We start from the raw sequence: 12,173 nt of genomic DNA, 5'->3' as shown, positions 1-12,173 counted from the left end.
ATGCATCGAAGGAGAACTACGGGTAGAGGGACCTCCCCTGCCACGAAAATTAGTCATCAACCTCCGAGGCTGCTCATTGTGCATATTGCTGTCCCTTCCTGGGATGACATCTGCCCCAACCTCTGTGAGGCCTTGCAGAACTTCTTCTCAATAGCCTGCAGTTTGATGGGCCCCAGCCGAATGTCTCTGTTCAGCTTATACACGGTACAAAAACAACATGAGTGTGTCCTCCCATTTGTGGTAAGTCTATCTCTAATCTTGGTATCCTGAAAGCAAATGAGATTTCCACAGCAGAACTCACGGTTGCTATTACTTACAGTAAAAACCGCATAGGTTCCTCGTATCTGATTAGCCCACGTGAACCAGAAGTCATCCTGTGTATATGGGGACTTGTGCTGCAAGAGGGAAGGAAGCCTCTGAGTTAATTTGAGGGCAGAAATAGGCTGCAACTGGTCCCTCTACTGTGAGAGGAGAAACCTTAGCATTTGCAGTTCTTTGAAATGTAAACAGCTAGACCCTCTTTGAAATGTAAACACTTGAAGAAGTTTCTAAAGCTCTTCAGAGGTCTGGTTTATCCAGTAACTCTTTCTCCCAAACTTGTCCTGGGGTAAAATTCAAGGCCCTAATTTCTTTGCTCAGAAATTCCTGACTGCAAAAACCATGAGACTATTTTCCCTGTGTTCCACTCCAGTGAAACTTTGACTCCGTGCAGGTAAAACACCACTGAAGGTTTTGGAAGGAGTGACTGGACCATTATCTTTACAAAGTTCCCTCACAATAATCTTCTCTCCTCCTCAAAGAAAATCCAAGTCTTCCCTCCCTCTTTGATATAGCTCAAAATCACAGGGATGAGAAGGACTTCCAAAGATTCCACCCATTTCCTTCTTAGAGTCAGCCTTATTGTTAAATCGATGGTCATATGCTATGTCTTTAAGATAACCAAAGAGGAATTTAACAGATTTGTTGTTGATTATGTCTGTAAAATCTTACTAGAATCCACTCATTTTTAAAATTAATGTCTCATCCTCCTCATTGAAAGTGAAAATATTAATATCTCTTTTGAATGAAAATAATACACATTTGTTCAAGTTCGCTTTCTATTACCATGATAAACACTGCTGAGGTTTGAATATGCTTGGCCCAGGGAGTGACTCTGTTAGGACATTTGGCCTTTTTAGAGGAAGTGTGTCACTGAGAGGGTGGGCTCTGAGACCCTTCTCCTAGCTGCCTGAGGATGTTGTGTCTTCTCCTATCTGCCTTTGGATCAAGATGTAGACCCCTCAGCTCCTCCAGCACCATGCCTGCCTGGACGCTGCCATGCTTCATCTTATAATGGACAGTTACATGTTGTCCTCCGTAAGAACTGCCTTGGTCATGGTGTCTCTTCACAGCAATGGTAACTCTAACTAAGACAAACACCATGACAAAATCAATGTGGGGCCAGGCAGTGGTGGCACACACTCAATACTCAGGAGGCAGAGGCAGGCGGATCTTGGGGTTCAAAGCCAGCCTGATCTATAGAGTGAATTCCAGGACAGCCAGGGCTACACAGAGAAACTATGACTTGAAAACAAAACAAAAACCAATTTCGAGGCATTGATGCAAAACCACAGCTCTCATTGTAAAGGGAATAAGAGGTAGCTTATTCTGGAGCCATTTCAAGTGACCATAGCCAGGGAACACAGATTCAGATTATCCCAAATTCCATGTTCTGGTGTGGAAGCGGTTTCATGAAGTTTTATAGTTTTATAGAACAAAGAAGGCCATAAATCAAGGCAAGGTTAAAATACATTGTTGAATGCATCAGAGACACAGGTACAACCAGATGAGGGAGACGTTACTATAGGTCCAAGATGCCATCTGATGACATTCTTAGTCTTTGAGTTGGTGAAAGCTAGAGATCTGCTAAGTTAATATATTCTAAAAGTTTTAATATATTAGTCACAGGATATTAATTCCAACATAGAGGAGGGCAAGAAGTGGTTCCAGTGGGCTAGAACTAGCTAACAATGATGTAATTCGCCTTTGGAACTGCAACATTCCAATCTCTCCACCATATTGAAATTCTAGTCAGTTAATCAGTGTTTGGAGACACAGCTTCTTTCCAGGAACTCTCATTCACAGAGAGGAAAGGGTTTGTTGGAGTTACATATTCAAATCACAGTCCATCATGAAGGGGAGTCAGGGCAGGAACTGCAGGCAGGAACCTATCAGAAGCCATCCAGGAAAGGCTCAGTCATGCAAAACAGTTTTCTGGAGATGGCCCACCATTTTGCATAGCCTGTGAGCTCTGTATGGGTGACAGGGGCCTAAGGGTGAGCTCTGCCTCAAGGCCACCAGAGACTTTATCCCAGGAGTGCTTCTTGCTGCTGATGTGCCTTTCCTGTCACTATTACATAACCTAATGATTCCTGGACATTGGCCTACCCTCTTGGGCAGATTTCCTGTAGAATCAATATGAAGATGTAGTTTCATATAATAATGACATGTAGATAAATTGATGATTTAATAATTACTGATAGTAATTTTATAAAATTCCTAAATGTATACATGTAATTTCAAGCCCTCTATAAAAGAAAGCTGCAACTAGAGCTCTGTAAACCTTCGTGTGTCATGAGCTAATTGCAATAAGATAAGAAAACAGGCTTGACATAAATTAGTGATCAAGAAAGAAAAACCATTCATTGTAGGTCAGGTCCAAGGATGAAGCCATGGATGTACCCTGTGATAAATTGAGGCCATGTGAAACTGCTCTTTTAACTTACAATGAGCTGACAGAGTGAAACACTGCTTTGAACTTACTATGGCCATCCTCACGTAACTCTCCTTTTGTGTAACATTTTATCTATGAGGTAATTTTACAAAGAACCTTTGCCTAAGAAGGTATAAGAAGGCCAGAGAGAAAAAAAGTAAGTGCGCCACTTGGGGCTCAGTCCCATCCACCAAACGTATATATGTATAAGTTTGTCTATCTGTCTGTATGTATGTGGATGTATGTAAGTATCCATGAACATTTGTGAAAGTGTTGAGACAGGTGGTCTGGCCTGGCCAAAGTGTGTGTGTCTCTGTGTGTGTGCTTGAATTCACCCTTGTCTTCCTCTTCTTTTCTCTCTGGCTCACAAAGAGTTAATGAACTCCAAGCCTCTAGCCTGGCCATCTAGGGCCCCTTGAGCCAGAGAAAAACTAGGCCTCTTTTTCTAATTCCCCAGTTGTCCTCAGCATGAGTCAAATTACCAGAGGCCAGAGGTTTTAGGCCTCAGAATAGCAAAGAGGTAAAGTCTGAAGAATTGCCAACACTAAAGCAGCTTAGGCCCCTGTCCTTGACTCCATACCTCTCCCCTGCTTCCCTCAGGAAACTGTGAGGCCAGGAAGGTCCCCAACAGGAAACTAAGTAGAGGCCATGGAGGAGTGCTGCTTTCTGGTTTGTTCTTCATGGCTTGCTCATACTGCTTTCTTATACAACCCAAGACACCATCTTCTGTTAGATTATACTAAAATGTGATAGCTTAGCATAATAAACATTTATTTTTTCATGTTTATTGTGAGTTAGCTCAGGCATGAGGGTCCTCCTGAGGTTGTATTTAAGATGGAAGCTACAGTTGTAGCCTTCTGAGGGCTCAGTGAGAGCCGGAGGAGCTGGTTCTAAAGTAGAACACTCAGATGGTAATCAGAAGAAATCCATAGTTCCTCACCACCATAGCGTTATTTTCATGTTCTCATTCTAACTTTTCCACAAGCAACTGGTGAAAAGACAGAGACAGAGAATGGTTTATGCCCTTGTCACAGAAGTCCATTTATTCCACATTCCATTTATGAGAAACAAGTCATTGTTCTATCCAGGCAAAGCAGCAAGGACCAAATGTACTCTCTTGTCTAAAATAACCAGGACAAAACAAGCGGCTGTGGAGACAGTTCATTAGTTAGTAAAAGAGCTTGCCTTCACAAGCATGAGGCCAAAGCTCAAGGACCTGAGTTTGATTGTGAGCCAGGCCTGTTGGCTCAAGAATGAGAACCTGAGGCTGATCCTAATCCTCATGTAAAAAGCTGGATGTGGTGTGTGCTTGTGCTGAGGAGATAGAAACAGGAGGATTCCTGGTGCTCTAACACCACCAAATCAGCATGCCTCAGGGTCCAGTGAGACTCTGTCTCAGAAAGGAGAGGAGAGGAGGGGAGGGAAGGGGAGGGGGGAGGAGGGGAGAAGAGAGGGAGGGAGGGGAGGGGAGGAGAGGGGAGAGGAGGGGAGGAGGGAGGGGAGAGGAGGGGAGGGGAGAGGAGAGGGGAGAAGGGAGAGGAGAGGAGGGGAGGGGAAGAGAAGAGAAGAGAAGAGAAGAGAAGAGAAGAGAAGGGAAGGGAAGGGAAGGGAAGGGAAGGGAAGGGAAGGGAAGGGAAGAGAAGAGAAGAGAAGGGAAGGGAAGAGAAGGGAAGGGAAGGGAAGGGAAGGGAAGGAAGAGAAGAGAAGGGAAGGGAAGAGAAGGGAAGGGAAGAGAAGAGAAGGGAAGAGAAGGGAAGGGAAGAGAAGAGAAGAGAAGATGTAGGTGACTACTATGACTCTTCTTGGCTGTCAACTTGACTACCTGGAAAGAAGAAACCTCAACTGAGGAATTGCCTCCACCAGACTGGCCTATGGGCATGTTTGTGGACGCATATTCTTGATTACTAGCTGATGTAGAAGGGCTTAGGCTCCTGTGGACCATGTCATGCCTGAATGGGTGGGCCGTACAAGCCAATAGGTAGCTGAGTAAGCCACTAAGCAGCATTCCTCTAAGGTCTTTGCTTCAATTCCTGACTCCAAGTTCCTGTCTCAAGTTCCTGCCCATCTTCCCTCGATGATGGACCATACGCTATAAGCGGAAATAAACCTTTCTCCCCCAAGTTGTTTGGTCATGGTGTTTATCACAGCATCAGAAAGCAAACTAGCACAGCTTCCGAGGGATGACACTTGAGGTTGGCCTCTGGCCTAAGCACACACACCGGAACTTCTCAAGACACTGTACACATCCGGTAGTGCAATGAGGAGAAGCAATTGAGGAGAACCTAAGGCTGTCACTGCCTTAAGTTTGCAAGCCTCAGTACAGAAGAGGAGAACCTAGAATCTGGGACTTCAGAGAGACCAAGGTAGCTAAAGGAGAAAGAACTATATATGGGAAAGGAAAGAAAATTCCCATTTTCTTTTTAAAGGAAACTTTTTTTTTTTTTTAAAGGAAGCTTTTTTAAAGAGCTATGTAAGTCAGTCAAGTTGCAAGCAAGAAACAGATGGTATGCCCAAGCTGAAATTTTTTCAGAGATACAGAAAGAGGATATTTGCAGAAGTGAAGGCAGAGTTTAGGCAGAGTCAACAGAAGATGCTGCTCCAGCCAGGCCACCCAGGACTAAAGAGAGTTACCTCATGGGATCGGAGACTTTTGTTACAGAAAATGTAGTGACTCTTTTTAAAGCACCATAAATGATTTTATTTACAACCATTGCAGTAGGTGTAAGGACCCTGACAATGGGATTTTTTTGGTCAGGAAAAGCCTTCACTCAGCTAAGTACAGAATGGGTAAGTGGGACTCCCAGATCTAAATCCCCAGCTAGTGCCTCCCACTGGACACACGTTTTTAGAAGCAGGAGTATGAGGAAATTCACTGAATTCCTCCCTATAGATTGGCCTCCAAGGATACAAAACCAGAGAGAGAAAAATAAACAGATATCTGAAAAGGCAAACAAAAACTACCCATTATTAAGTGTTGTGATAATTTCTCTTATCTTCCTGTTGCTCCCTAGTATAGGTGGCCATTTTTAGATCAATTGATCCCTTAATCACTTCCTTAGAGAAGGCAGGCCATTTTGCACTAAAAACCATGAGCTTGTAGGGGCTTAACCAAGCTAAGAAACAGCTTATCGGCCAGGTGTCAAAGTAAACTAACAAACCAAGGGACAGTTTAAGCCTTTAGTCACCTACTGAGATTGAATAATCAAGAGTCTAACCTGGGAAAAGTACCTGTTCTGCCACTCCACTTTGTTGTTAGTGGTGCTGATGATGTTGCTGGTAGATTTTTGTATTTTATTCTTTCGTTTACCTAATTCAAAATCACCATGTCAACCGTGCCGGCCTGAAGCTCACTACACAGCTCAGGCTAGCCTCAAACATGTGGCGATTCTCCTGATTCGTTCTACTGAGTGCTGAGACTTCAGTGTGGGTCACCACACTCAGCTTTCCCACCTTTTTTTTTTTTCTTCTTTTTCAGAACGGTTGAGAGTTAAATGTATTGGCACAGATGAAGGGACAGTCTCACTGTTGAGTGAACCCCAGACAAAAAACTTTGATGGCTTTTATAAGCTTGGAGTTAGAGAAAGCAGAGGGAAGGCTAAGAGTAGAAAAGACTGAGTTAGAGTAGAGAAAAGCATGTTCACGTTTCCCTGTTCCTTCCATAAAGAGTCTTGGAAGAAGCTCTTAAGAAGAGCCTCGCTATAGGCCTCAGAGACCTAGGAATGAATGAAGGTGGCAGAGATAAGGAGCTAAATATCCCAAGAACAGGACGTGCCAGGGCAGCCTGAGTCCTTGGTCGTGCCCTTCAGAGACTGCAGTGAATTGGCTGTGAACCAAAGCTACTTTTCCACCACCACCATGAAACCTGCCTGATAAAGCCTTGTAATTGCCTATAGTCTGTCCTGAAAATAAAAGTCATACACAGGTGAGTCACCAGTAACTCAGAAATAATTACAAGCCAACATTTCCTCACTGTAGAACAGTGAAGTCAGTGCTCATTAGAAGCTCAAAGAACTAGCAGGAGTGACTATCACGTGATGTTTCAAACAATCCAGTCTATAAGGAAAAGAGGCCCTTAAATACATTTTCCCTGAGCTATATAGACATCTGAAGTGTTCTGCCCACAGAGAGATACGAAATATGAATGTAGAAAGACAGCATACAGTGGATAGTTTCTAGGATGGACCCAAGATTACCCTCGCATTTAATTTTTTAGTATCATCAAATAATTCTGGACCTTTTATAAGAAATCATGACAGAGAATTCATAATTAAAATATTAGAGTTCCTTTTATAGCCATTGTGACATGAATATAAATAATTCTAACCCAAATGATTAATTTCCCCCTCAAGAGAGGATTCCAGAAGAATGTCCTTCTTGTGACATTCTCCCTAATTCTTTAAAATTTTTCATTATAAAGAATTGAAATTAATCTACAATGATGTATTAGGATTCAGAACACTTTGGTTTACCTATAGTGTTTATTTCCTTTTCCTTAGTAGCTGTTATTCGAAGAAACAAATAACACAGATAAAGGTGAGTTCTAAGAAAGAAGATGTGGGAGACTATAACTGAATGCAGTGGGAGAGAGAGAATAAGACAAGGAAATACAATAATTCTGTCATATAGTGACTCAAATACTGCTAGAGAAATAGTCTAAAGGAATCACATAAACATGGAGTTATGAAGATAAAAACCAAAACAGGCTCAAATATTCCTAGTAACGATAAAAGCATATAGGAAAAGGGCAAATAAAATGTACAATACAGTGTTTTTCTTAAAAGCTGTAAAACAGAAAGTGTTGGGGCGGGAGAGATGGCTCACAAGTTAAGAGCATGTACTGCTCTTTCAGAGAACCTGAATTCATTTACCAGGATCCATATTAGACAATTCACAACTGTCTGTAACCTCAGTTCAGGGAATCTAATGCCTTTGGGCTCTTTGGGCACTTACACTCACGTGAACATAACCATACACACCTATGCACATACGTACTATCTTAATTGGGTTTTATTGCTGTGAAGAGACATCATGACCACAGCAACTCTTATCAAGAAAAACATTTGATTGGGGCTGGCTTACAATTTTAGAGATTTAGTCCATGTTGATTTAAATATATATAACAAAGTATTAGAAAAGGGTGTGTAAGGAAAAGGGCTTAAAGGAAGCTAAGCTGGGCTGGGGAAATGGCTCAGTGGGTAGGTAAATGGTTTGCTGTACAAGCTTGAGGACCTGAGTTCAAATCCTCAGAACCCACATAAAGCTGAGCATGGTAGCACCTGTCTGTAATCTCAGGGCTCCTACATTGAGATGGGAAACAGAGACAGGAGAATTCCTGGAAACTCAAAGGTCCCATATAACACAACACCAGACAACAAAGAGACCCTGACTCAAACAAGGAGGAAGGCAAGGAAGAGACCCTAATGTTTTCATCTGGCCTTCAAAACCCACCATGAAATGTGCCCATTTGTGCACATGTACATGTATACACACAGTCATATACACATATAATCACACACATACACACACACTCACACACACACATGCAATCACATACATACATACACTGCACAAATAAATAAAAAAATAAACTTTACTAGGCTATATTTAAGGTCCGATTTCATTTATTTCTTGAATAGGTTTTTTTATTTCCCCTTCTAGATTTCTCATTTTGTGTCAGAGTTGAAGTCTCATCTCCTGTGCCTTCAGACCCCCCTCGCTGACACTTAAAGAGAGGAACACACAAAAGCAAAGGAAGAAAGGTGAACAGCCTTCTAGCCCTGGTGGTATTATAGCTCAGACTCACAGATTTTATAAGCATGGCAAATAGCATTCATTTCTGCTTTGGGGTCCTGTCTTAGTCACCTTTCTATTGCTGTGAAGTGACAGCACAACCATGGCAACTCTTATAAGAGAAAACATTTCACAGGGGCTAGCTTACAGTTTCAGAGGTTCAGTCCATTATTAACATGGCAGAGAGCATGGAGGTAGGGACAGCAGACCTTTGGCTGGATGTAGTTTAAAACTACATTCTCTTTGGTTGGTGGCTTAGTCTCTGGGAACTCCCAGAAGTTCAGGTTAGTTAACACTGTTCGTCTTCCTATGGGGTTGTCATGCCCTTCAGTTCCTTCAATCCCTCCCCTAACTCTTCCATAGGAGTCCCTGACCTTAGTCCAATGCTTGGCTGTAAGTATCTGCATCTGTGTCAGTTGACTGCTACTGGAGCCTCTCAGAGGACAGTCATGCTAGGCTCCTGTCTGCAAGCACAGCACAGTATCAGTAATAGAGCATGCACTGGCTAGCCCAACCCCCACCCCCATCCCCATCCTGGATCCACAGGTAGAGTGAGTGAGAGTGGGTCTGACACAGGTTTTTGAAACCTCAAAGCCCACACTCAGTGACACACTTCCTCCAAAAAGGCCACACCCCCTAAGCCTTCTAATCCTATCAAGCAGTTCCACTCCCTGGTGACTAAATATGCAAATATATGAACCTTTGAGGGCCATTCTTATTCAAACCACAATAGGTAGGATGGCTCTATTTAGTCTAAAGCAGAGTTCTTTCCCCTTCCTTGCCTAGTTGATGCTTGAAATTCCTTCAAATAACATCTTAAATCTTCAGCACACATTCTTTTTAATTCATACATCCTTAGAAATATCATTGAACTAGAATCAGATAAATTACATGGCTTCCTAAAGACCGATCTTTGTAAAGGAAGATGAGGAGAACCATGAGGTCACTTCACTTGTCCAGGGTTTACTTGTTGGCTCCTTAAATTAAGTGAGAGTCTCTTCTTCACTGAAATGCCCCTGAGGAATGGATTCAATAGATCCTTATCAGTTGTGAAATGAGAGACCAATCAGAATTCTTGTTTTGGGAGAAACATTTCTGTTGTTGTTGTTGTTTGACAGAGTCTCAATATATAGCCCCAAATACCTTGAACTCTAATAACAGCCTTGAACCCTCAGTCCTCCAGCCTCAGCTTCTTGACTGCTACAATACCAAGCGAAACATCATTCTTAAACAGAGAAGCTCTTAGAGACTGACTAAGAAAACCAGATAGTATCTAAAGTTAGCCCTCTTAGACATCAACTTGCAGATCACCCAAAGTAAAACTGTAGTCATGGGCCGGACACATGGCTCACCAGTTAAGAGCACTTGTTGTCTTGCAGAGGACCCAGATTTGGTTCTCGGTACCCACACAGTGGCTCACAACTTGGATTCAGGAGATCTGGTGCTCTCTTATGGCCTCTGAAGGCACTAGGCATATGCATGGTGCACATTTTAAGTGCAAAACACTCATGCACCTAAAATAAAAATAAATCTAAACACACACACACACACACACACACACACAGAGAGAGAGAGAGAGAGAGAGAGAGAGAGAGAGAGTTACAAAGACCTTTCATTGTACAAGTAAATAAATTAAAACATTTCCTTCCCTATTTCTGATAAATCCACATCATCTAAGATTTTTAGCTGTAATTTTTCCTTCTGATTTAGAGAAATTTTAGATCAATACTTAGAACATAACTGACATTTACTATGTGTCAGTCAAACATACAGGTTTTAGGAAGGGAAGGAATGCCTAAGGAGTTATTGATGATGAAATAAGACTGCCAATTAGTCTCCTGGGTGTTTGGTAGTTTGTTATCTATTGATATGATAAACATCGTGACTAAAATCATGTTGGGGAGGAAAGGGTTTGTTTGATTTCACATCCTAATCAGTCTATCTCTGAGGGAAATCACAGCAGAATTCATGCAGGAAGAGGAACCCCTGAGGAAAGATCCTTGCTCACTTGTTTCCCCTTTGCTTGCTCAATCTGATTTCTTATTCCACTCAGAACTACCAGCCCAGGGTTGAACCCCCTACACCAATCAGTAATCAAGGAAATGTCCCCACAGACAAGGCAACAGACCAATCAGATGGAGGCAATTCCTGGTTTCTTCTTCCAGGTGACTCTAGTCTGTGTCAATTTGACAAAAGCTAACCGGTATACTGGGTTCCTAAAGATTTGTGTCTTTGATTCGTTTTCTCTCTGCAGCAAGTGAGAGGGAACTTCGTTAGGCTGCAGGCCTGCATCTCGGAGCTTCGCACGTTGCAGGTAGAAGGTTGTTACAGGCCATCTCACACCTTACTACCACTGGCTGTAGAGGATGGGCTCCAGCAGTTCAAACAGTACAGCAGTCACATGGCCACAAATGCTGCTCAGCCCTTAACTTCCCTGGAGGTAAGAGACTGCTTTTCACAACATGAAGCCATTTTCCCATTCCCACCTGTGTAGTGTTTCATTATTGTTGCAGAAAATATTTAAAAAAAAAAAATGGGGTGCGACCAGTTCCGGCACGCACTGCTCCGTGCTTTCTCCTGGGCTCCCTGACCTGGGCAGTCGCTCTCTCGATAGTTCCAGCTCCACTGGGCCTTAGGAACCAGCACTAATTTATCTCAGCAGCTCCATGTTGCCCCCAAGTACTCTCTCATGCGGGCGGTCCGAGGGCTGTTCCTTGCCACTCTGGTCTCTAGTGTTAGTTCTGGCACCCGTGGGACCAGTGGAACTAACCATAATTTATCCCTAATTAGCATCTCTCCTGGCCGCTCTCTGCTAGCTTCGAACTCTCCGGTTCCAGTTACCTGGTAAAAATCAGGGCTCTAGAAGTCCAGCACGGGCTGGCCTATCACAGCTCCCTGCCACAAACTCTGCCCACACTCCCATCCACCCATTGAAATCATGACCCAACAAACTGCAACCCAACAATCAGATTTATATGTTAAATTCCCAATCCACAATACATCCACACAATAAACTCACAACCACCTAGAGAAGATAAGTTTGCCTACAGAAATCTAACCCAACTACCTTGGCAATTCAGGACCACCCAGATGTGGGTCATTCCTCTCCGTCTCCATCTTGATTCTCCTCTCTTTCTCTCCTCCTCTCCTGCTTCTCCCTCTCTTTCTAAAACCTCTGTTCCCGCCTCCCTTCCTTCTCATCCAATGACAGGCCTCATTTCAACTTGTCTGCCTTCACCTGCATAATGACATCACCTACACGATGTTATCCTTACATTGTTCTGTTTTCTATACATTGGATATAACTTTCAAGACAGACGTTCAGCTACCTGCTAGTAGACTACATTATTTCCCTATCCCATGACTATTTTCTCTTCTCCTCAATACTTTGTCTTTTTTTCTTTCTTTCTTTCCTTCTTTTTTTTTTTCTTTCCTTTTTTTTTTTTTTTTTTTTTTTTTTTTTTTTTTTTTTTTTGTTGTTGTTTTTGTTGTTGAGTGTGTGTGTAACCTGGAGTTACATGCAGTTACATGTTTCCCAAGTAAGTGCTGGGAGCTGAATTCCAATCTTCTGAAAGAACACCAAATGTATTTGTGTTGCGGTAAAAATAAAAAATGGATCGGAGGCTACGGG

The 12,173-nt window shown here is 42.7% G+C and overlaps 1 protein-coding gene across 1 annotated transcript in view; it reads left to right on the top strand.

Annotated features, from left to right (window-relative positions):
• M1ap (meiosis 1 associated protein) overlaps nt 1–12,173 on the top strand; it is an 81,690-nt gene continuing 69,517 nt past the window's right edge. The window contains exons 1-2 of the mRNA XM_032905101.1: nt 1–240; nt 10,797–10,982. Of these exons, the coding sequence (XP_032760992.1) occupies nt 1–240; nt 10,797–10,982 (426 nt within the window). The remainder of the gene's footprint in view (nt 241–10,796; nt 10,983–12,173) is intronic.

The sequence above is a fragment of the Rattus rattus genome, chromosome 6, assembly GCF_011064425.1.
Source record: "Rattus rattus isolate New Zealand chromosome 6, Rrattus_CSIRO_v1, whole genome shotgun sequence".
Taxonomy (NCBI): domain Eukaryota; kingdom Metazoa; phylum Chordata; class Mammalia; order Rodentia; family Muridae; genus Rattus; species Rattus rattus.
This window is presented reverse-complemented; position numbering and strand designations above follow the sequence as displayed.